Here is a 23694-nt window from a genome sequence, read left to right as displayed (position 1 = left end):
AATTAGCTTGACATTTTATATTTGCATTACTTTGATACATATTTGGAATATAGTTAGCTATGTGATTTAAAGCAGATCTGTTACTTTCTCTATATTTTACAATTCTGTACACAAAATAAACCCCCAACTTATACTATAAGAATAGCCATCATAAGTCTTTGGACCTGTATGACGATTCCACCCCATTAACCTATCTTTTCCCTATTATTATTTTTGAAACACATTTTATTCATTTTACATAGTATTGGAAACAACAATAAATATGTAGCTACCCACCACCCATTCTCACAATTTGTTAAGTATTTTGTTAAAATCATCATTGTACTTGATTGGCTCAGGTAGCTTTTTTTTTTTGTTAAAAAAAAAATACAAAAAATTTGGGTATGATGACACGGAAGCCAACTTCAGAAAAAAAGTGATTGGATAATACCACTGATATCATCTGCTTACATGGGGTGAACTTTGAAACAGTCTCTAAAACAATTGCGCTGGTTGACAAACAAAAATCGCAGGCAAAAGGTAGTTTTAGTAAATGAATTTTAGGTAAGGTATAAGCTGTTACAGGACAGTTCGCCATTAAGTTTTTGGGGTCAGATGTGACTACAAATGCTTTATTCACATGGCTGAATTCTCCATATGTTACACATATGTTCATCTTACTTGTGCATTATGTCCTTTTCATGCAGGCTTTTCCAAAGACGTAGAAGGAAGATCCGATCGGTGAAATGTTACTGAACCCAGTCATTTCAAAGTTGGCAGGTAAAAGGGTAGTGCTAGCAAGTGCATCTCCTCGCAGACAAGATATACTTTCCAATGTGGTAAGTTTTTGTTTTGTTTTTGTTTTTTTGGCTTTCCGCTCATAATATGTAAATATGAATTAACTTTTTTTTTTTATTATTTCAAATAAATGTATAGTTGTTTCACACAAAAGAAAAGCAGGAATAGTGGTGCGATTACATAGGGCCAAATTGCCATTTAGTTCAGCCGCATGCAATCTCACCACTTACCAGGAGAAGAAACGAACGCGGCTATCAAACTGTGTTCACCTCCGTAATAACATCTTCATTTTAAGTCAGAATTGCCATTAAAATCGACGCTAAAACGTAATAATATTCCACATGCGTTCTTACTCTGAAGATGTAAAATGCACAGCTTTATTTTGTGTTCATGTGTACATTTTTTTTCTAAATTATGTGTTTATAACATGATGTAAACTTAGGTATGTTATGTAATTTGTCACGAGTAGCTTTTCTCTTATTGGTGAACTTGTTTAGGGTCTCCGATTTGAGGTGGTTCCCTCATGGTTCAAAGAAACACTTGATAAGTCGATGTTTTCTGCACCCCATGAATATGCTGTTGAAACTGCCAAACAGAAGGCTCTTGAAGTGGCCAGGAGAATGCATTTGGTGAGTGTAACTGCTTCCTATTCCCAGTGTCTTCTATCAAGTGATGTATTTAGACTTTGTGTTGCCCTAGGCCTGCCTAAACTCACACCATTAGAACGTACAGGTACATACTAACTTTGTCGCAGGGACATCTGTCGACAGCCTTGACTCTCAACTGTTGGCAGAAGATAACTCTCTTGAGGGACAGCCTTAGCAGGAAGCCTCCCTGATTGCAATTCTTAAGGCGGGCAGAGGTGGCTTTTTATGCTGCTTCCACTAAAATCCCACCCTAGGCCTTTTACGCCAAGAGGGATTCGGCCCATTAAGTCTGACGATGTTTCCTGATCTAAGGGATTCAAACCCCTATCAGTCCTTGGTCTAGTCTCATATTGAGGATAGCTTTATGTATATCCCATGCCTGTTGATATTGACTTACTTTATTGGCATCCACCACTATGACCTCTTGTTCTAACATTTCTCCTCCTTTCCAATAAGCTTGCATCCTGTACTTTGTTTTATCCTTTTAAGTATTTAAATGTTTCTATTGCAGCCCTCCTCTATCTTCTTTCCTTCAATCTATACATATAAAGATCCCTTCCCTCATAAAAGTAAGACAATTTATCCCTGGACATTTACAGATAGGGTTCAAAATGTGAAAAGAAAACGTGATGGTTCTCCTGTGCTCAGTGGTTTGTTGGCTGGATATTCGTGCGTTTGAACAATAACTTACTTGGAACAATGCTTCTTTAGCTGCTGATTAACCGCAGCACCTTTTTTGGGGATTGATGTAGAATTATGCTTGTTTCAGTTTATCACAAGCTGCTTCCCCCACTCCAAAGGGATCCTGAGTGCCCTTTAGACCATTATTATGTCTCCACAGAGAGTGGATGCACCGTAATTACATGACGGAAGATAACAGGCTATCTTTGAGTTTTATGTCAGCATTTAACATGGCCAGGTTGAATTGGTTGATGACATATTTTTCTGCCTCTTATGTTTTAGGTCTGCTAATTAGTTATTTTCCCCTGGTAATTCATTATCTACTTTTTATGGTTTAATGTGTACAATATATGTTTAAGTGCACTCATCCTTTTTGATAACATTTAGTGAGATGTTCCATTCTCCTATTTTTAACAAATCATTTAAATGTTGCCGGTAAATTTTGCCGTCTGAGCAAAGGTTAAAAAATAAGTATAAATACATTTATAATGTAAATACTTTAAAATCTAGGTTATAATACGCACCTGTGTATAATCCTGCATTTTTAGGAAAAGTATATGTGTATATTGTGCACCCAAATATACTCCCACCCACATATAAAGACATTTATACATATACACCCTTACACCCCAAACTCACTCCACGCATCACACACATCTACATTTAGGCCCCTTTCCTGCTCACCTACCTTTTTGTAGGTCCATGAGGAGGCTGTTCCCTGGTGGTCCAGCAGCTGGCTGTCTGGTCTCCTGCTCCATCACAGTCCTCGCACACTGCCTGCACACGAGTGGTGTCTCAGCCTCTCAGGTCATATCATGTTGCTCAGACACGGTCAGCATGCTAGGACAGAGGGAACTCTGATAGAGAGGGCTTTGTTGGTATGGAGGCAACATTGTAGCAGTGGTTTAAACCAGTGCTTCCCAAATTTGGTGATAGGAATGATCTGGGGGGGGGGGGCGATGGTAGCCTTGGGTGCAATTGAGGGGCATTGACTAAAAATAAGGGGGCGGTGGAAGCATAAAGAAAGAGGAGAAGAACATTTTGAACAACTGTTGATACATATTGCGTAACATAGCGTTAAAGTGGCAATGATTATTTTATTTTCCATGTAAACACAAAATGCAACATATAGCTAAAAACTAGTGCCTCCTGGGGGGGCACTGGAACGATCCAGGTAGATTTACAGGGGCCCACTGAGTTTTTTACATTTTTCTGAAAAGGGGTTGGTAAGCCAAATAAGTTTGGGAACTGGTTTAAACATTTTTCTTCAATACTTAGGTATAATATGCACCCCTTTTTCGAGACTCTTAGAAAGAAGGTAAATTTTACTTATTATGTCTGAGTATAAGCATCAAAGCACTTAATTGTTAATGGACATGGCTGTTTAAACATAGCTGTTTAAGACATAACTATCCTTTTAATGAATAATTGTTCATATTTTTATATATATTCTAATTTCCTATTAATGAAACATGACTGTCTCCTTTGGTTTTCAGAAGCATCTAAAAACACCTGACATTGTTATCGGAGCAGATACAATTGTGGTATGGTTCAAGTAACGTTATGTAGAATTCCGATGAAATTAAGAATGCAGTGTTTTTTCCTATTCGGGCCTTTTTTATATATATATATAATTGTCAGCGTTTTTTAAAGTGACTTTTTTCTGTTAAATTGCAATCTTATCGTTTTTTTCACGCCAGGTGCACTTAAATAAACATATATGTTGGGCTGTAAGCATTTGACCCTACAGCTGCAGTTTGCACACCTGCTCTCGGTATTCATGGCCAGACTTCCAGGGTTACACTGCCTTGAACTGCATTATATTGTACTTATGTGGTGTTTGCGTATTAGAATGCCATCGATGTGAAGATAGATAAAGTTCAAGGCTTCTACAAAATATATATGTTTAAATAGTCTTCCATTTCCATCCATCAATTCTTATTGAGTAACCTACTGTTCATCTAATACACTTGGTAGATTTGAGAAATACTCTTATTGTAGCATAGACTAAGGGTGTCGGTCAACTCATAATGTAAATAATAATAATAAAAAAAAAAGTTTGAAGCCTTTTTTCCGGTTTCCAGCTGTTTTGGTTTATGCGTTTAGCTATGAAAAGAATATGTGGATCAGTGATGTACTGGGACAACTATCTTGACTAGTCCTTCAGGGGTCATACAGCTGCTTATAAGTAATGCATGGTTAGGTTTTTTTTAAGAGTTAGATTATTTTAGAAGTAGAAACTGTTGGTTATCATAACCATTGTCTATAATGAGAGGGTTTTTTTTTTGTTTGTTTGTTTTATAACATTCTTTTTTTTGTTTTTTAAATGTCATGTGCTTCTTGGAATCTTTGTGCAGACTTTGGAAAATGCAATTCTTGAAAAGCCAGTGGATAAACAAGATGCATATAATATGCTATCAAGGTTAGCCTCTTTTTTTTTTTTTGTATTTCCTTTGGGAAAATTAAACATTTTATCTGCAGACCTGGAGGATTTTACCGTATTTTCGGATTCTATTGCTTGGAGAAGGTGTAACATCCTGTGTAGATAATGACTTCTTTAGTCAAAGAACATTGTTGCCTACTCTATTGTTTACCTGAAGGCAGTGCACTTGTTTGGTAGATTTCTTTTATTGTTTTTGGCTACAGAAGTATTCTGTTGCTCAGTGTTGCCCCTTTTATATAAGAAGACAGCATCACATTTTGGGCTTTTGTACAGTTTTCAACATATTTGTGTTTTCCATGGTTTATAGGGAAAAAAAAGCACAATGTTTGACTAAATCAGAATGTAATTTTTTTTCTTTCTAATTTCAGGCTGAGTGGCAAAGAGCACAGTGTCTTTACAGGAGTTGTAATTGTCCACTGCCAAAGTCATGGAGGTATGCTTTTAGAGTTACTGTGATTTATTTTAAAACAAATTGTTGTGTACTGTTTTATTTAATAAATACAAGTGTTTTTAGAAAAGCATTCATGCATATGATAGGGGTTATCCTACTCTTGCACATATTATACATTCAGACATCCATTCTTCACATTCTTTAGCCAAGCACATCTCCCTGCACATGGTATTTTTACTACCGGTCAGCTCCGGCGCAGTCTCCGTGAACGCAGTACACATGCCCCGCAAGCATCCCCGTTGATTTCACCGGGAGAATTGTTTTTTGCACAGAGGAGGAGGGCAGCTGCATGGTAAAGTTTGACATGTATGGTTCTGCTAACCAAATTGATAAAACTGTGTAGGTCAAGTGTGTTTTTCCTTGTTTTTTTTCTGTATCTTTTAATGCACATACCTTTGCCACAGGTAATGAGCTGGAGACCAATATTATTGATTTTTATGAAGAAACCAAAGTAAAGTTTGCCAGTTTGTCAGAAGAGCTCCTGTGGGAATATGTTCACAGCGGAGAGCCAATGTAAGCCCGTAATTTTGAAGTTCACATCTTGAGTCTTACACGTCTATTAAAAAAAACATAACTGTACTTCTAAAGGAAACTATTACTGTTGATTAGGTTTTGCTTTTCACATTAGCGACACACTGAATGCAAGGTTTCCATATTGATTTTTCTCTGCTTTAATTGTCCCCATATTATATTTGATTTATTAAAGGGACACTCCAGCCATCATATATACTTTAAAGCATACAATAGTTGTGTCCCATTAAAAGGCACATTTTAGGATATTATTTATTAAGACCGGCTATGGTGCAGTGTTGTAAAATGAGATTTTCTCTTAGCAAGTAGTGCAATAGCCCGATTCGTAGGACATTCTATTGATAAGAAATTTTTCTCTAACCCACCCAGTCAAAAATGGTCTGTCTAGGTCTCTGGGCAGCCAGCTACAGTGGTCCTGCTGCCAATCACAGTTGCAATTAGCCATGATTGGTGACCGTAACAGAGGACATAATATGTTCTCAGCTTTAAAAACTGGTTTTGTGAGGATGTAATATTACATCCTCCATCTTTAAAGGGATAAAGTGATGCATCTCTACTAGAACTAACATTTACTAGTAATAGTCTGTAGCATTCTTTTTTATGTGGTGCACTGAATATGCTGTTTTTAATTTAAGCTCACTAGTTTTTGTTTGTTTTTGTGGGGTCCTGCAGGGATAAAGCAGGTGGATATGGCATCCAGTCTCTCGGAGGAATGTTGGTGGAATGTGTACATGGAGACTTCCTAAATGTGGTCGGGTTCCCTCTGAATCACTTTTGCAAAACATTAGCTGAGATCTACTATCCACCATGTAAAAACGCCATTCACAGAGTGAAGCATGACTCTATACCTTATGTGGAGACCTTCGAGAACCTAAGTGATGTGGAGAGTGGTTGTTCGAGTCAGGCAGAAATTCCAAAGACAAAAAGAACTGAAAGGAAATGCAAACATGACACAAAAGGTTTGGATAAACCATCAAAAGATACGGTGGCCCTGGAGACTGAAATTGTAGAACTAGCCAAAGACTGTAAACTGCCACCAAACATTGTTGAGCTTTTGGATGGATTTAAAGCATCTAAGGTATGTCTACTGTGAATCAGCTTTGTGAAGAATTATCACTCAGTTGACTCTTTCTTATTAATATATGTGCGTGTGTGTGAATGCTATATGTATAATTACAGGGGTAGGAACACTACTGTTCAAAAGTTTGGGGTAACTTAGAAAGGTCCTTTTTTAAAGAAAAGAAAAGCAAATGTTTTCCATTAAAATAACATCAAATTGATCAGAAATAGAGTGACGGTGTTAATGTTGTAAATGATCAAAACTGAATTTTTTAATATCTTCATAGGTGTAAAGTTTTATCAGCAACCATCACTCCTGGCACGTTGTGTTAATCCAAGTTTATGTTCAAAAAGGCTAATTGATCAATAGAAAATGCTTTAGCAATTATGTTAGAATTTCTAAAACTAGATATCTTTGTAAATGTATATGAAAAATATGTAACATTGTAAGTATATATGCAAAGAAATATCAGAAAAAATTATTAGTAAGGAGAATGTTTTTTGTCTGTCCATCAAACATTTTTTATAAGAAAATGTATATAGGTTTCATGCACCTGTTTTCATTTTTTTTTTTTTTTTTTTTATCTGTGTAATTGTTTTGAATAACACTTCTTTGGAAAGGCTTTTTTTTTTTTTTTTTTTTTAACCCATTATTTCACCCAAAACACATTTTATTTATGTGTACTAGCTTTTATATGTAGAAGAGTCTCATTGAAAACTGGATGCTTAACATGCAGTGAGAATATATATGAACCCTTAGTTAGGCTCTCTTTCCTCTATCTTTGGGAAAAAAATGAAATCAAGCTTTATTAACAAAACCTGGATTCAGTCTATACCCAGTGAATACCATTTAAAAAAAAACAAAAAAAAAAAAAAAACCTATCTGAGGCATAAATATCCGGGATTCCGTCACACTATATGGCCATATATCGCTTAGCCTGCCACTATGTCAAAAGTGCCCCAAGTTTGGTGAGTCCTATCTAATTTTCCGTGGCTATATTGCTTACCAAGGAGCTGAATCAGTGGGACTGCTTTGGATTTTAACCCAAAAGAGACTCTTTTAAAGCCTTTGAAAGTAATAATCTTCACTGCGATGTGACACAAACTTCTCTGGAGGACTTCAGTCCCCTTATGCAGAACTGTGATGCCTATCTTAAAACAAACTGTATAACAGGCTGAAAAATCAATGCTTTTTGACTCAACGTGTTTGACTTTTCTTTATAGGCATTGTTTGCAGCATCTAAACTGAAGGTCTTTGATAAGTTGAAAGATAACGGCCCCTTGAAGGCTGTGGAAATTGCAGATTTGATTAATGCTTCTGTGCGTGGGACTGAAAGGCTTCTTGATGCTTGTGTTGCCCTTGGCCTGCTGGAGAAAACCCATCAAGGTGAATCTTATTGGTAATTTATTTGTGTTCATTGTTACAGGTTTGAAGGCTTCGATATAAGAGCAAGGGATTTGTCAGGCTATCTAGACAATGCTTCTGGAAACAGATTTTTCACAAGTTAAGCTTTGGTGTCTAAGTGCATATACTACTTTAGTAATAGGACAAAACTGTATCTATAAATTGGCTAAATTGTGGCAAAATGCATAGATTTGATGGGGGGTGATTTTTAAAGGTACTGCAAGCACATGATGGGTGTTTTTGGTTGTTACTTTTTTTTTTTTTTGTACGTATTTCTGTTGCAGATGCGATACCACCGCATCGTATATGCCTGTTTATTTTTGTGGTGAACCTCTTTAGGGCACAAATATGTCTCCTTTTCTCAAGGTTTCACTTTGGCATTACTGTAGCTGCAGTTCGGTGTGTGTGTTTTTTTTCTGTTTCATTTGTATGATTCCTTAGAAAATCACCCCAATATCTGTATCTGTTTTCTTTAGCAAAGAAAAAAAAAACTTTCTATAGCAAAGGTGTACGTTTTTTTTTTTTTATTGTGTATGTTTTCTGCATAATGCATCTCTTGTGTTTTAGTTGGGTCATGTCACGTGTACCCATTTTTTTTTATTTTTTTTTTAGAACTAGATCAACCAAGGTTCAAATGCTGTGTTTAAAATGTTTTAACGTGCGATATAGCACTACCGAATATGATGGCGCTATGTAAAACAATACCAGCACCCTCTGGTGGTTGGTTTAAGAACTGAACCAAACAGTGCCAGTCTAGAGCTAACATAAATAAGAGCTAGGGTTTTTAGTTAAGTTTCTACTCCCTAACTTCACAATTCATTCAGAAAGTCCACCCACAGTTGCTGACGATAGCCAATTAGAATGAAGCTGCAACTCTCTGGCAAACTACTGTTTTCAAGACTGTACAAAAAAAGTTTAACTATAATATACCAGAACAGTCACCCTGACCACTCTTTTAAAATTATCTAGATTTAGAATAATCGCTAATATTTATTCTCTATGGATCATTGTTTCAGTTTGTTGGGGAAAACAATATATAATCACATAAAGGTATAGCTGGTGTCATGGTATATGTATAATGTGGGTCACAAATATGTTTTTTTGTTGTTTTAATATGCATACCATGAACTGTAACCATGAACTGTAAAACATAATATGACGTAACTCATCATTAACCGATGAGGAAATATACATAATAACTGAAGTGGAAGTAGTAGTAGTCCATAATATAGAGCAAACATGCTTGTGTCTAAATGGTAAATAACGAAGACTAGAACTTGCTGCTTTATTAACCTGTACAATGTTTTGTTTTTAGTTTACAGGAACACACAGCAAGCCAATATATATCTGGCATCAGATGGAGAATTTTCAGTCCATGACTACATAATCCATTCAAATGACAAATTATGGCCATTGTTCTCAAACCTGGAAATTGCAGTCAAAGAGGGCATCAGTCAGTGCCAAAAGTGCAAAAACTCAGAGACTTCATCCAGTGTGAGATCCTTGTTTTCCCCGCAAATAAAACTTTCTGATGAAATAATCATAAGCTAAGACATTTAACTTAATTCAGTACCATATTAACAGCAAGTTTATATTAGAAGTTATTTTGTGGAAAAACTATTTATATGTTCTTTACCTGATTATAAAACTTACTTTTCCTCAAATGCATTAATCATAGTGTCAAGGGGAGGGCTGGGGCCTTCAGGCCTGGGAGGCAATTAAAGCCAAGTGGCCCAATTGGCCACTTGCCCCCCCCCCAATATACACACTAGCACACAAATATACACACTCACAACACGCTTACTCATACTTGCACTAGCATACACTTACATATACTCACTAACAAACACATCCCTCTCACACCTACACATACTTAGCGTTATGTGACCCCACTGTGTTCCTGCCTCTGCATATTTTTTTCTTTCCAAATGCATGAGTAAGCAGAGGAAGCAAATCTAAATAATATATTGGTTATTTTAACTTGAGGCTTAGAATATGAAAAGTGAAAAAGACTATTGTGGTAATTGCACAGTTTAAAATACTGATGTTAAAAACCATTTGGCCTTTTTTTCTCTATTTTAGAACTTTATGAATGCTGACTGATATATTCACTAGCACCTTATAACAACCTCGTTTATCAAGAAACTCTTCAGACTTATACCTGATAAATGGCCTCATGATGGTATTTTAGAATGCTGGGGTTCAAATATGGTTTTGCTCAAAAGTTGTGTTTCATTTATTTAGGATGGCTACTCCTTTCATTCAGAAGTAAAGAAACCATTTATGACTGCAATGCATGGTATGCTTAAAATAACAGCACACGATCTTGCAACTGCATTTGACCTTTCCAGTTATGGCTCGGCCTGTGATCTAGGAGGTATGTATTCTAAGGTTTTATATTTTAGCACACCAGTTATTGGTGGGAGTGGGGTCCTGACATGCCCCAGTCCCCACACATTTCCCCCTTAAATGACGCTGTGCCCCGCAACTGACATTGGCAGATAGTCCTGGCCACATCTCGCAACGGGGGCTCCAGGTAGACGGAGTCTAAACGTTCCCAAGTTCCTTCCTGATGGAGACACCTTCCCATGTTAGCCTTTCATAACGGATAGTATAGCGTGGGAGTTAAAAACTACAGCCGTTCTCTGGACTCTCCCTTTAGCAAATAAACTCATCTGTTTACTGTTCAAGTAACAGTTGGTGCTCATCTTGGTGGATGTTGTTTTAAATCAAGTGTTATCTAAAATGCATCCATTGTCATTTTTTATATAGAAAGGTTGGATAATAGGTGAGGTCTTGGGACCGACTTTCAGAACCTATGGCTTATTATGCATTGTCAGAAATGGAATCCTTCCTCTCTTTATAGTCCTGCTTAATTTCATAGTATCCCTTTGCTTAACTTATGGTTATTATTCAATTAACACATTCAGTTATCCTTAATTCTTCTTTCGTATAAAGGTTGCAGTGGCACACTAGCTTATGAATTGGTTCGTCTGTACCCAGATATAAGAGTTAATGTCTTTGACCTACCTGAAGTTATTCAGCATACTCCATGCTTTCAGACTGAAAATTTGGACTCATCGCGTCTGACATTCACGTCAGGTAATTATTTACATTTTTACAACTCTTCCCCGTTTGTGTTTTCTTCTTGTGTATTTTGAAATGCAGAACTCTTGATAATAATAATAGGGAACTATTTTCGTATTTGCTCTATTATAAGAGGACACCCAAAATTTAGGGGGAAAAAACGAAAAAGCCTGAATATAAGACTACCCTATAGGTAAAAAGCTTTTACTAGTAAATATTAAGTTGCATGTAAACTATTTTTTCATATTTAATAAAAACTGAAAAAAAATTTGCACATCTGCCCCCCCCCAGGCTTGCCAACCTTTCCCCAGATATGCATTATACCCCCTTACATACTACTCTTCCCCCCAGAAATGCCTTATACCCCATACATGCCACGATGCCTCCAGATATACATTATACCCCATATATGCCACAATGCCTCCCAGATATGCCTTATACCCCCCTATATGCCACTCCCCCCCCCCCCCAGACTTACTAGTGCATCCCATGACTTGTCTGTCCCCTGTGCTTCAGACTCCCTGGTGTCTAGCGAGGCAGCCAGTGGACGTCTGTGCAATGCACATAAACAACCTCCCCTGCTACTGGCACTTCCGCTGGGGCTTCTATGAAGCGGATCCAGGTTCCCTGAAGCACTGCGGGGGATCTGGATCCTAGTCTTATAGTAAGACCTCTATTTGAAGTTTGATTATAAGATGACCTCGAATACAGTAATTTACAATTCTTTTTAGTTGTGACGTTAAAGGATATCTTGCATGTAATAGGGAAACTACTGTTTTGGGTTTTTTTTAATAATTTTAATTTGTGTGAGAGGTTATATGTTAAGATTGATTTTTGTCTAAATTGTTAGGTGTCAAACTAAAAGACGTGTGTAAGTATTCATGTGGGTATATGTATTAATAGTTGTTTTTTTTTTTTTTTTTAATGTTTTCATTCACAGGGAACTTTTTTGAAGATGATCTTCCCAAAGCAGATTTATACATTCTTTCCAGGGTTATACATCATTTATCAGATGAAAAATTGAACTGCCTTCTGGGGAAAATATCAAAAAATTGTAGTCCAGGTAAAAAAAACCTCCAAAAACAAATGATGTGCGTGTATATTTGTGTGTATACGGACACCACAATCACACCAATATGACCTTGGGCAACCCATTCGAAAACCATGGGCGTTATTATGAAGTTTGCCCCCTCTTTGCATCTGCAACAGCTTTCACTTTTCTAAGAAGGCTTTCTGTGTACCATTTGTGCCCATTCAGACAAAAAGAGCATTTGTGAGGTCAGGACAAGAAGGCTTAGATCACAAATGGCATTCCAGTGCATCCAAAGGTTGTTCAGTGGGGGTAAGCTCAGGCCACTTGAGTTCTTCCACACCATGCTCGTCAAACCATGTATTTGTGGACGTTGCATTGTGCACAGAGGCACAGTTATGCTCAAACAGGACAGGACCTTTTCCAAACTGGTGCCACTAACTTGGAAGCATGTAATTGTGTAAGATGCATTTGTATGCTGTAGCATTAACATTGCCCTTCACTAAGGAGCCTAGCCCAAACTGCCCCAGACCCTTATGCCTCCTTCACCAAACTTTATAGTAGGTACTATGCATTCTGGTAGGTAGTATTCTCCTGGCGTCCATCAAATCCAGATTCATCCATCAGACTTTAAGATAGCAGCATGAATCCTAATTCTTCACTCCAGAGAACTAGTGGTGGTGGCTTTACACCACTGCAGCCGACAGCTGTGCTTAGTGATCTTTGGCTTGTGTGCAGCTGCTCAGACATGGAAATCAATTTCATGAAGCTCATCATGTGAAACCCAGGTGCGGGGAAGATCCAACTTGCTTAAAGTGGTACATGCCACCAGAGCTCTCAAGTTGTAACTCTTTGGGGAGTAGTCACAAGCACAAAGATAATAGGTGTGCAAGTCAGAGTATTCAGGGACGCCAGTGATCAGGATGCCACAGGTCAGCGTAAACTGTAGCCAAGCCAGTAATCGGGATGCCAGAGGTCGGGATACATGGTAGCCAAGCCAGTAACAGGATGCCAGGGATCAAGATGAATGCAGGGAAACTGGAAATATCAGAGAACAACTTCCCTCTCTGGAGCACTGGCATGGAGAGGTGTGGGTGGACCCACAAGGTGGCAAGCTACAGACTTGACACCAGAAGTGGTTATCAAATGCTTTCTAGCACAAATTAAGTAATTGCCATACAATACTCATTAAATAAACAAACCCTTTGATGCAATGGTCCTTTTTTTCTATCATGTTGTGAGTTGGAAATTTATACCCATGATAAAATGTCATTTATTGTTAAAAGTATTACACAGGCTTGGAAGCATCATATGATTCCTTTTTCGAGTTCTGGCTGGTAGGTGTGCAACCATTGTCTCTTTCCAGAGTACTGCATACTCTTGGTCACAAATGTTTTTATTTTTTATAATAGTATGAGGGTCTCTTAGACTTTGTAACTAAGGCAACTTTTTTTTTTATGGTCATGGGGTTCTGACAATACTAGAGGAGTTTACCAGCTGAAATTTCAGATGTGAATTAGTCATGAGAAATGAAAGATCATTGTTTTGTGCCATGTATGCTAATCAAGTAATTACCTTCTGTTTTCATCATTGCAGGCCAAGGGGGCTTACTCATAGCTGAAATTGTTCTTGATGAAGAGAAAAAACAGCCAAGAGCGTTATTACAGTCTCTTAGTATGAGTGAGGGAATGCAGAGAAGTGGATCAGAATATAGGCAACTCCTTGAAAAGCATGGGTTTAACAATGTGCAACTCAAGATTACTGGCAACTTACTAGATGTGATACTCGCTGTAAAAAGATAATGTTTATCTGTGGATGGGGGAAAGAGTTGTTAATAGTTACCAGAAACCAATATTTCCTTTGCTATAAACAGATTTGTTACAGCATGATAGTTTGTTGTAAATTAAATCTGTTTCCATTAAATAAGTTGTTTTTTTAATCTAAAACTTTCTATGTACAATTATTTGTACACTTTTATAGTAACCGTATGAACATTTTATAGGACTTTAAAAAGTTGCTGTTTGCACTTAAAGAAATAAATTCAGTATTGGCCTGTGCCAAGGGGAGAAAGTAAATAAGGACAAAGGAATGGAAAAATAGGAGTGTCAGCTCTGACAACACCGGGGACGTGTTCCTAATGCCTCAATGAGTCGTGAAAATAGGTGAAAAAATTCAAAAATGTTATATTCATACACACAGTGAAACATAAATATCATCATATGAAATAGTCCATAAAATGTAAAATCAATTAGTTGCCAAGTAGTCTGAAAATGCTGTAAACCTGAGACGTTTCAGATGCATCGCATAAAATGACATAGACAGCCCTGGAAGAGGTTTACATTTTAAGACATGCCACACAAGGACACGATGTCCATATTGATTTTTAATTGCATTCAATGTTTGTTTTATAAAAATAAATAAAGAAAGAGAGAGATAATGACTCGTGTGTGTTACATTAGACTGTCAAACATACCAATCATTGGTCAGACCAGTTTACAAATGGAACACTACAGTAACTTCTCTGTAGCATGTATAAAACACATGCAATGCAAGCAAGGCATTAAAAAGATGTACCTTTTTATATGTAGAATTCACAAATGTTTATTGTGGATTTTCATGGCTATTATTTTTAATAAAATGACTTAACTTTATAAAAAGCTGCTACTGAAAGCAGGAATCATACTAAGGTGCACTTCCTACTCGTGAGCTGTAGAAAGTAAATGGGAACATGTGTATGCTATTAAACACAGCCTTGACTTCATTGTATGCTTTCAATTTGGCTCCTGCTTTCACAGACAGGCAGGGGAAGAGAAAAAAGAAACAAAGGTCTCTTTTGCTAACACCAATAGTAAAAAAAAAAAAAATTTAAAATTATATAAATCATTCAGTAAAATGCATTGGCGCTTATGCAAAATGGACTCTGGCATGCATATTTTAATTTTTTTTTTAAAAAGGGGTGAGACTGTCCTTTGACAAAAGAAACTTTTTTTGGTTTTAATGACAACACCCTATCTATGCAGAAATTCTATACAATTATATTATATTAACAAGGATTTATCAACAATGTTGGGAATTGTTTTTGGGTTTTTTTCCTCCCAAACATTTTATTGGACTTGACAAAATATTACATAGCAGATGTATCTGATATATATATATATATATATATATAGCACCTGTTCATAAAAAATCATAAACCTAAGTTACAAAGTATTAGCATGTAAACATATTGGAAACATTGCCATCTTCAGATTCTGTTCGAACATGCAGTTACCAGCAATACATAAATAAATCAACATTTTGAAAAGGATACGTTGTCGTGTGTGTTTTTCAGTTCTTTGCACTGATGTTCCTTAGGAGTCTAGAAACCGATATGTAAACAATCAAACATAAAAGAAAAGCAACCTCCACTATGCTCTTGTCCCCTGCGTTAAAACATATGATTATAAGTCAATGTCCAGTCCCATAAAGGTCAGGTAAGTGTGAAGCTAAGTAGCCCCCAGCTCTTGTCTGGCCTGCAGAGTAGCTCATGAAAACGTGGCAGCCAACTTAGATGCTGCCCCTGGAAGTAAATATGCAGTTCTTTCTTGGGAAAGAGGATACTGCAGATTTGTTTGGTATAAAAAATGTCATAATTATCTTGCATAATGCTTGTGGCCAGGGCTGGACTGGGATTTAAAACCAGCCCTGGAAATAATTGTACACCAGCCCAATATTTTATGTATGCATTTATGTTTATATGTGTGCGTACATGGCTATGTATGTATAAGTGTATGGTGTTGGAAGGGCTGTGTGTGTATGCATGCGTGTTTGTGTATGTTGTAACAGTGTGTGAATGCACAAATGTGTATAGTGTTAGTGTCTATGTTTATGGTGTTAAGAGTCGCTGTATATATGTGTTAGTGTAGAGTTGCTCCTGATCATCATCATACCCCCAACATCCTAATTCATTCCAATACCCAACCACAATCATCTTCCAACCACCATGTTTATATTCATCCTTACCATCATTTCCATCCCCTACCATTATCACTCAATTTTGCATCACAATCATCCCCTTCCATCTTCATGCTCCCTAACATAACTTCTCATCATCTATGTTACTCTTGAAAGATTGTCACCTTGTATGTGAAAAGGAAACTTGCTAGAACAATTTGTAGGGTAAATATCTGTTCAGTCATTATACTGATGTGTCACAGACTTTGAACAAACAGTGGTAACAGTGTGCTAGCTTTGGCTCTGCAGGAAACATTTGTCCGATATTTGTGACTTATTTTCTTTATTGACCTGGGCAATGAGGACACAGTGTGTGGGTACAAAATAGTCACTGTGTCAAATCATCCACATTCCTTGAAATTACATGGGTTTATAAAGTACTCCTAACTCCCAAAAGAACATGTTAGCCAGTTTAGCTTTTAGTTGCATTTGGCATGTTTGGATGACATTTAATCACAAAATCAAACCTATGATGCAAATGTTCTCTGTACAGAATGGCATAATATCGAAGAGTGTGTTAACTTCTTGCAAAATACCACTAAAGCAAGCAGATCACGCAGAATACTGTCTACATTGGGGTCACACTGGATTTAAGCAGGTATTCACATATATTTTGCAAAATCCTACAACTTATGCAAACATATCTTCTGTTTTCTCTCCAGCACTTAAATTTAGAACTTCGCATTCATTTTCGTGTGAACTTTATTTTTAATGAAAATTGCCTGTTTTGTGCGTTCATACAAATCAATGAAAACGTTGGTGATCTCTGATGAAACTGTCAAAAACGAACTTCAAAAGCTCCAAAAATTTGTCATGAATTGTCCATTCGTCGCTGCTTGTAGCTGCCACCATTACAAGCCATTTTGGCACCATTACAAGCTGTTTGGTGCTCGTTAATGAGGTAAAGTGGGAGGGTCTCTGTACAGGAGGGTACATATCAATGACTGATAGGTAGAAGTAGCCAAAAATGTCTCATTGATGGTAATGGCTTGATGTGATTTATGGGTCAAACAACCTGTGGGAGTTTTTCCTTACTTTTTTAATTTGTCTTTAACAGGACCAAAGGTAACATAAGCCTCAGCTACAATGTCCAATCAGGCAAAATGATTTATTTAATGCAGCTGTAACAGAAGTGTCCAAAAGCCAGGCGACTATTTGGTGGATGCAGCCTGCCAGATTTGCGACAGACACCCTTCTGATGCTTTGTCCCCTCTGTTCACAACTCCTGACATGTCTAGCACCGTTGACAACGCCACCATCCAACCAACTGACCAAGCTCGCTGGCTTGGTGTTACACTTCACTCTTTGCTTCCTCCTTCACGTCCAGTCCCTCACCAAATCCTGCCATCTTCACCTGAAAACTATCGCCCATTCCTCACACAAGAAACTACCAAAATACTAATCAATTACCTTGTGCTATCCCTACATACTATACAACTCCCTACTAACTGGTCTCTCCCGCCTTTCACCTCTTCAATCCATCCTCAACGCTGCAGCTAGACTAATCTTTCTCTGTCACCGTTCCTCATCTGCTGCTCCACTATGTCAATCGCTCCACTGGCTTCCCACAGCCTCCAGAATCAAATTCTAACTTCTGACTTACAGAGCCCTTTACATCTCTACACTCCTATCCAAATACACCATTATACACCCTATTTGTTCCTCTCATGACCTGCATATCTCTTCTACCACCTTTACCTTCTTACTATTGTCTTCTTTAACTGCACTCATTAGTAGGAGAGATAGGATCAGACAGCAACGTTGCTCTTTCAAGACAGACAAGTTTATTCATTGGGAGAGTACAACCTAAAACTACAGACAATACTGAGATTCCTAAATTGGAACATAAAATGGCTGCCAACCATAGAGAGAAGAAGAACATATTATTGAGTGTTTCTTAAAGGGAAACTACACTACACCAGCAAGACTTCCATAAGACTTTGGAGACCATTCGCAACATCCACATTTATATTGCGATGCCATTTTATGTAGTACACAAGTGAAAACAAAGGTATACAATAAGGTTATTATTTACAGGACTTTCAGCATAAGCATTGACCGTCTATTACTTCCACATTTAATGCTTAAAAAAAACTTAAACTATGGTGGGAGTTACCCTTTAAATTCCAGAGCTGAGTGGATTTCTTTTATTTTGGTAAAATGTTACGCATAATCTCCGACAGAGGGCTGAGGCCTAATATGGGCACTTTTTCCCTCATGAATGCACCTTTTTATTTGAGCACGTGTGGTCGTTTTTTTCTTTATTTTAAAATTCTGAGAAACAGTATCAAAGGGACGTACATTTTGGCATTTGTCCCTGAAAAAGACCACAAAAAAAATTCTCTCTTTTTGGTGGGATGGATGAAGACTTCATAGAACTCTTGAGGGGGCTCAAGAAGATATGGCTTTCCTGCAAGCTTCTGGCAAGGAGGCAAGGAAGAGGAAGCAAATATCTCTGCACAGCATCTCCTTCAGGGGACTTTGGGGTCTGGTTTTCCGCTGTGGCCTTCACTAAGCACTTCTGGAACACACCCCACCTTTTCACAACCATCCACACCTCAGGTTTAAATAAAATGAAAAGTGACTCCTTAATAGTAATAGTTTGTTTTGTTTAATTTATAGACACTGTTTCTAAGGCTTGTGAATAAACACGATTTTCATGGCTGGAACCATAGTTTAATGATCCCCATTTATCAGTTCCAAAGCTGCATGAGACATGGTGGGTGTAAATACTCGTGCTTTATTTACATGCTCACTTTGCCAGTTCTGGACGTTTTGGACGCATTAGGGTTAGATAATGCCAAATCATGTGATGCGTGTCATGTCATAACGTGAACATTAGACAAAGGGGTGTTAACCCTGTAATACCAAATACATTTGCAGTGCTTCGGAGAACACCCACTTATCCAATGATTTAGAATTCTCGTGATAAAAGGGCGTACAGGTGAATCTGCCTGATTCGTTATTACGAGTTAATGCCTACACCAGCGGAGTAGCGGGAAAAAGCATCGCCCCTCGCTTAACCAATCCAGAGCCGGGAATCTGCCTGAGGGGCGGGGATTTAGCTGAGCCTATTGATGACGCAGTCGTTCTCCGTTTCATAGTCGCTCCGCTAGGTCGGAGCAGTGTAGGCAGAGTGCGACAATATGGCGGAGCAAGCGATTTCGTTTGCTAAAGATTTTTTAGCTGGTGGGGTGGCAGCCGCTATCTCGAAGACTGCGGTGGCTCCGATAGAGAGAGTGAAGTTGCTCCTGCAGGTGAGTTAGGGAGGGAATTTGAAGTAATTTATAAATATGGCACTCTAGCTATATAAAGCAAAGCATTGTTACAATTTACCTTCGCTTTACCCCCTTGTAGCGGTGAATCTTGTATTGATAGATGCCACATTTTAGGAGGGGAATGCTCTTGGGGTAAATATCCTTTCTCTTCATGGTTCCCTGGAAAAAAAAAACACTCTGCAGGTTATATTATGAGTTATCGGGTGCAAACTAATATAAAGTGACTTCAACAATGAGTAGATCTGTCCCCATGATAGGGCGACTATATGGGTCTTCAAACACAATGCACCACAAAAGTGAATTGTGAAGCCTGTCAATGATTTTAATCCAGTCTGGCCCGGTACAATTTCTGTTCCCATCCCTAAAGGGGGGACTCCTGAATACTTTTGTCTTCCTCCAAATTACTCAACAATTACCATAAGTCATTTTATTTCCAGGTAGTAGTTGCCCTGACCTTAAGGGCCCTTCCTGGTATGTATTGCATGTTGAAGTGCCATTCAAAGTATGCCCTTGCGTGAATTTTTTATTTTAATTTTTTTCCCATCCCCATGTCTGCTGTACACAGGCTTCATTAATGTATGTGTTCTACATTCAAGACAAGAATTCTTGTATGCCTGATCTGGTTTATTTTATAATTAGGATATTTCCTATAACTTGGTAATAGGTTCTGACTTGAAGCCCAGAACTATGTATCTTGTCTACTACGTCTGGTTGTTAGGGGCTGCTTGGTTTTAAGAGTTAGGACTTCATTTTCAGTTCTGGCCTGTTTTCAGGTTTATACAAGCAATATAGGTAAGTGGAACTTGGCACAACTCCCTTCAAATAGGTTCCATAAACTTTGCCGTAGTGATTTTTTTTTTTTTTTTTTTTTTTTAATACCTGTCCAACAGAAGAAAATGCCTAGCGATAGACATGGCTAAGGTGTTTTGCCTAATAATATTTATTTTGCATAATAGATTATCCAAAGTTCATGGAACTTATTTGATTGGAGCTGTGCAGAGTGCCATTCACCTTTTTTGTTTCTTGTGTTTGTGTATATATACTCAGTTGGGTCTGAGTCCTGCCCATGGCTCGCACAGGAGTGGGAGGCTTATAAGGTGTAGGTGTCCAGCTTTTGTGAGTTTCATGTTTATAAATTTGCATGACTTATTTCTCCCTCCTAGTGAAAGTTGATTAGTTCTAGTTATTTAAATGGCTATGAAAGGAAGAAACCTTTTAAGATCAGAAATTGCCAGCGAGATCGTCTCTTCTGAGGTTACTCTGCCTTAATCATAGCCAAATACAAAGTATAAATAAAAAATCTATTAACTTTAACAAAGGTGTTTTTAACCTAAACTTTATTGGATATTGTCACTGTCAGGACTACTTGCCAAGCTGTGACTGTGTGGAGGGCGTGGGCATGAAGGGGTTAATAGCACCAGGCCTCTGGATTTACTAACTTCACCCCTTAACAAGGCATAAGTTATACCAAATTAACCCCCAAATCCTGCCTGTATCCCCCCAGGTAGTCTGCCACCACTCACGATTTTGATACCGGATTCGTGAGAAATCCGAATTAGAATATATATATCTCCTGTAGAACTTAATAACAATATGGTAACGTGTTATCCTCTCTTGGGGGTTTGTGGATATCGATACTAGCGCCCAAAGACAGACTTGGATTATGAATATTTTAATAACAAAAAGACAAAGATTACACAGTGCCAGAATTACAAAAAACAAGACATACACAATAAAAATAAAACGGCAAACAGTTCTTAAAAACAATAGGACTTAAACACAGGACCCTTACTCACGAGTTACTCCAATAAGTAGGCCTGTGGGAACTCCTTAAGTCCAGATGGATTCTTACGATGTTGTTCCGATCAGAGTATATCATGGAGTTCTGCTTTGAGGTCGCTGCATTGTCCCTAAATCAGACTTTTGCAAGCAAATGCCCCTCTGACCACATGACTGATTATATGACACCATCCCCAAGAATCGGGTCCCATCTTTGATGTGCCAATAAGTTATGGTGGGGTAAAGTTGATGGAAACCCCTCCACTTAAGATAGGAATGGAATTCCTATAACTCAGGGTCCTTATCTGTTAGGCCATGAATCACCACAGGGGTCCTTTAGGAAGATGACACCTCTAGCCAGAACAGATACAGAGGGCATGCACAAAAACCTCAGATTAACTCATTGAATGCTTAAACAAAAACTAACCACCTCTGCTGGGTTACCCTTCCATGCATCCACTACGTTATATGAGTTAATCATGACAGATATAGTTTACAATATTCTATGGGAGTATCTCTTATGCTTGGTTGTTTAAAAATTCATTGTCAAATTAGAGTACACAAGCTGATGATGATGTAACTATTTTAGTGCATTCTACTTGCCAGTCTTGCATGTCATGAGCTTTTATCCCTCCCCTTTTCTTTTCTTTTTCTTTTTCTTTTTTTCTTTGTTTTTGACAGGTCCAGCACGCCAGCAAGCAGATAGCAGTAGACCAGCAGTACAAGGGCATTATCGATTGTGTTGTCCGGATTCCCAAAGAGCAAGGTTTTATCTCCTTTTGGCGGGGAAACCTTGCTAATGTCATCAGATATTTCCCCACACAGGCCCTCAATTTTGCGTTTAAAGATAAATACAAGGAGGTATTTCTTGGAGGAATTAATAAGCACACCCAATTTTGGAAGTATTTTGCTGGTAATTTGGCTGCTGGTGGGGCTGCAGGTGCCACTTCACTTTGCTTTGTCTATCCCTTGGATTTTGCCAGGACGCGCCTGGCAGCAGATGTAGGGAAGGCTACCACGGAAAGGGAATTTACTGGCTTGGCAGACTGTCTAATCAAAATTTCAAAGTCTGATGGTGTGCGTGGCTTATACCAAGGTTTTAATGTCTCTGTGCAAGGAATCATCATCTACAGAGCAGCTTACTTTGGGGTATATGACACTGCTAAAGGTATGTATAATATCCCTATATATTCAAGTATTATGTATATGTATAATTGTGTGTTTTTAAATATGTAAATGAAATGTCGCAGTGTTATGTGCAGAAGCGAGTAGTAGATGATGCTAAACTATTATTTTAACAAACAGGGCAGTGTTTGATTTAAACAATGAAGTAGGTTTAGGGAATAGTACCTGTAACAGACAAAATATGTAGGTATAATAGAGGGATTATTTTCTTACAGGGATGCTTCCTGATCCCAAAAACACACATATTGTAATAAGTTGGATGATTGCACAGACAGTGACAGCTGTGGCTGGAGTTATTTCTTATCCATTTGATACTGTGAGAAGGCGTATGATGATGCAGTCTGGCCGTAAGGGAGGTAAGTTATACTTTGTGTCAAAGAAACCTCTGGTTTTAATAAAGCCTAGTGAAGCTGAGGTCTGCATTGAGCTTGTTGTAGAGGGTTTACTTCTGTACTATTGTAAATCTTTTCAGTGTTTAAGTGTGGTGATATGTGTTTTTTGATAGATATTTTGTTTCACGTGTAAGGAGTATAGACTAATCCTTACTGTAAATGTCACAAAACTTCCTGCTTAATTGACATCTAGGTTACAGGGTTGATAAGCTTTTCCTATATAAGCTAGTAACTTAAAAAACAAAAAAAATCAGAACCGTCCTATTCTACTAAAAGGGGAGTTGGTTTCAACAGGTATACTATACGATGAGCTTTTGCCGCAAGAAGAGATTGGCTGGCCCTTGTTGGCCTAATGCATAGTAAACGGGGAGATTAAATCGCGACTCTCCTGCAGACTCTTGAATATACCCATTTGACAAGCTCTTCTGCATTGGAGCTAGATTTTAACTATGTTCATTCTTAAATTTCTTTAGCAGATATCATGTACAAAGGAACAATAGACTGCTGGAAGAAGATTGCTCGGGATGAAGGAGGAAAAGCCTTTTTTAAGGGAGCCTGGTCTAATGTCATTAGAGGCATGGGAGGGGCTTTTGTTTTAGTCTTGTATGATGAATTTAAGAAATTTATATGAATCTGTCTTGCTCTGGGAGTCTTTTGCAAATTACCTGGTTTTGTATTAAACCATTTAGTTGAATTTTTCTCCCCTTCCCGAGGATCATGTCGCTCCAACTGCGCTGTAAAAAGTAATGCCTAAATGTAAAAACTATTTATAATAATGTAATGTGTTGCCAATTGCTGCTTTGAGCCTTCTGTAAATCAATTAAAAAAAAATTTGATTGCATGTTGTATGCTATTTCTTTTGCACACTGATTTAGACATGTATGCGGCGAGCAAAATTGATTTGGACAACCTTTAGCTATTCTCTTGGTTTTCAGGGAGTGATTTCTGGCTGTTCA

General features: G+C 37.8%; 2 protein-coding genes across 2 annotated transcripts; both read left to right on the top strand.

Moving 5' to 3' along the window:
• Positions 1 to 725: 725 nt before the first annotated feature.
• On the top strand, positions 726 to 13913 carry LOC149289830 (putative bifunctional dTTP/UTP pyrophosphatase/methyltransferase protein). Its single transcript, XM_089490276.1, has 13 exons — positions 726 to 818; positions 1275 to 1406; positions 3602 to 3649; positions 4463 to 4527; positions 4917 to 4972; positions 5404 to 5512; positions 6203 to 6608; positions 7814 to 7976; positions 9310 to 9488; positions 10239 to 10371; positions 10953 to 11096; positions 12022 to 12138; positions 13708 to 13913. Exons 1-13 carry the CDS (start codon positions 726 to 728, stop codon positions 13911 to 13913), a joined length of 1851 nt encoding a protein of 616 aa, XP_089346402.1.
• Positions 13914 to 19250: 5337 nt separating this feature from the next.
• On the top strand, positions 19251 to 23369 carry LOC149289829 (ADP/ATP translocase 3-like). Its single transcript, XM_089490198.1, has 4 exons — positions 19251 to 19361; positions 21843 to 22329; positions 22562 to 22702; positions 23212 to 23369. The coding sequence occupies exons 1-4, from the start codon at positions 19251 to 19253 to the stop codon at positions 23367 to 23369; spliced, it is 897 nt and encodes a 298-aa protein (XP_089346324.1).
• Positions 23370 to 23694: the final 325 nt, after the last annotated feature.

Source organism: Sceloporus occidentalis, unplaced genomic scaffold (assembly GCF_023333645.1).
Source record: "Sceloporus occidentalis isolate IW3139 unplaced genomic scaffold, rSceOcc1.0.p SCAF_43, whole genome shotgun sequence".
NCBI lineage: Eukaryota > Metazoa > Chordata > Lepidosauria > Squamata > Phrynosomatidae > Sceloporus > Sceloporus occidentalis.
Note: the sequence above shows the minus strand (reverse complement) of the source record. Positions and strands in the feature narration are given on the sequence as shown.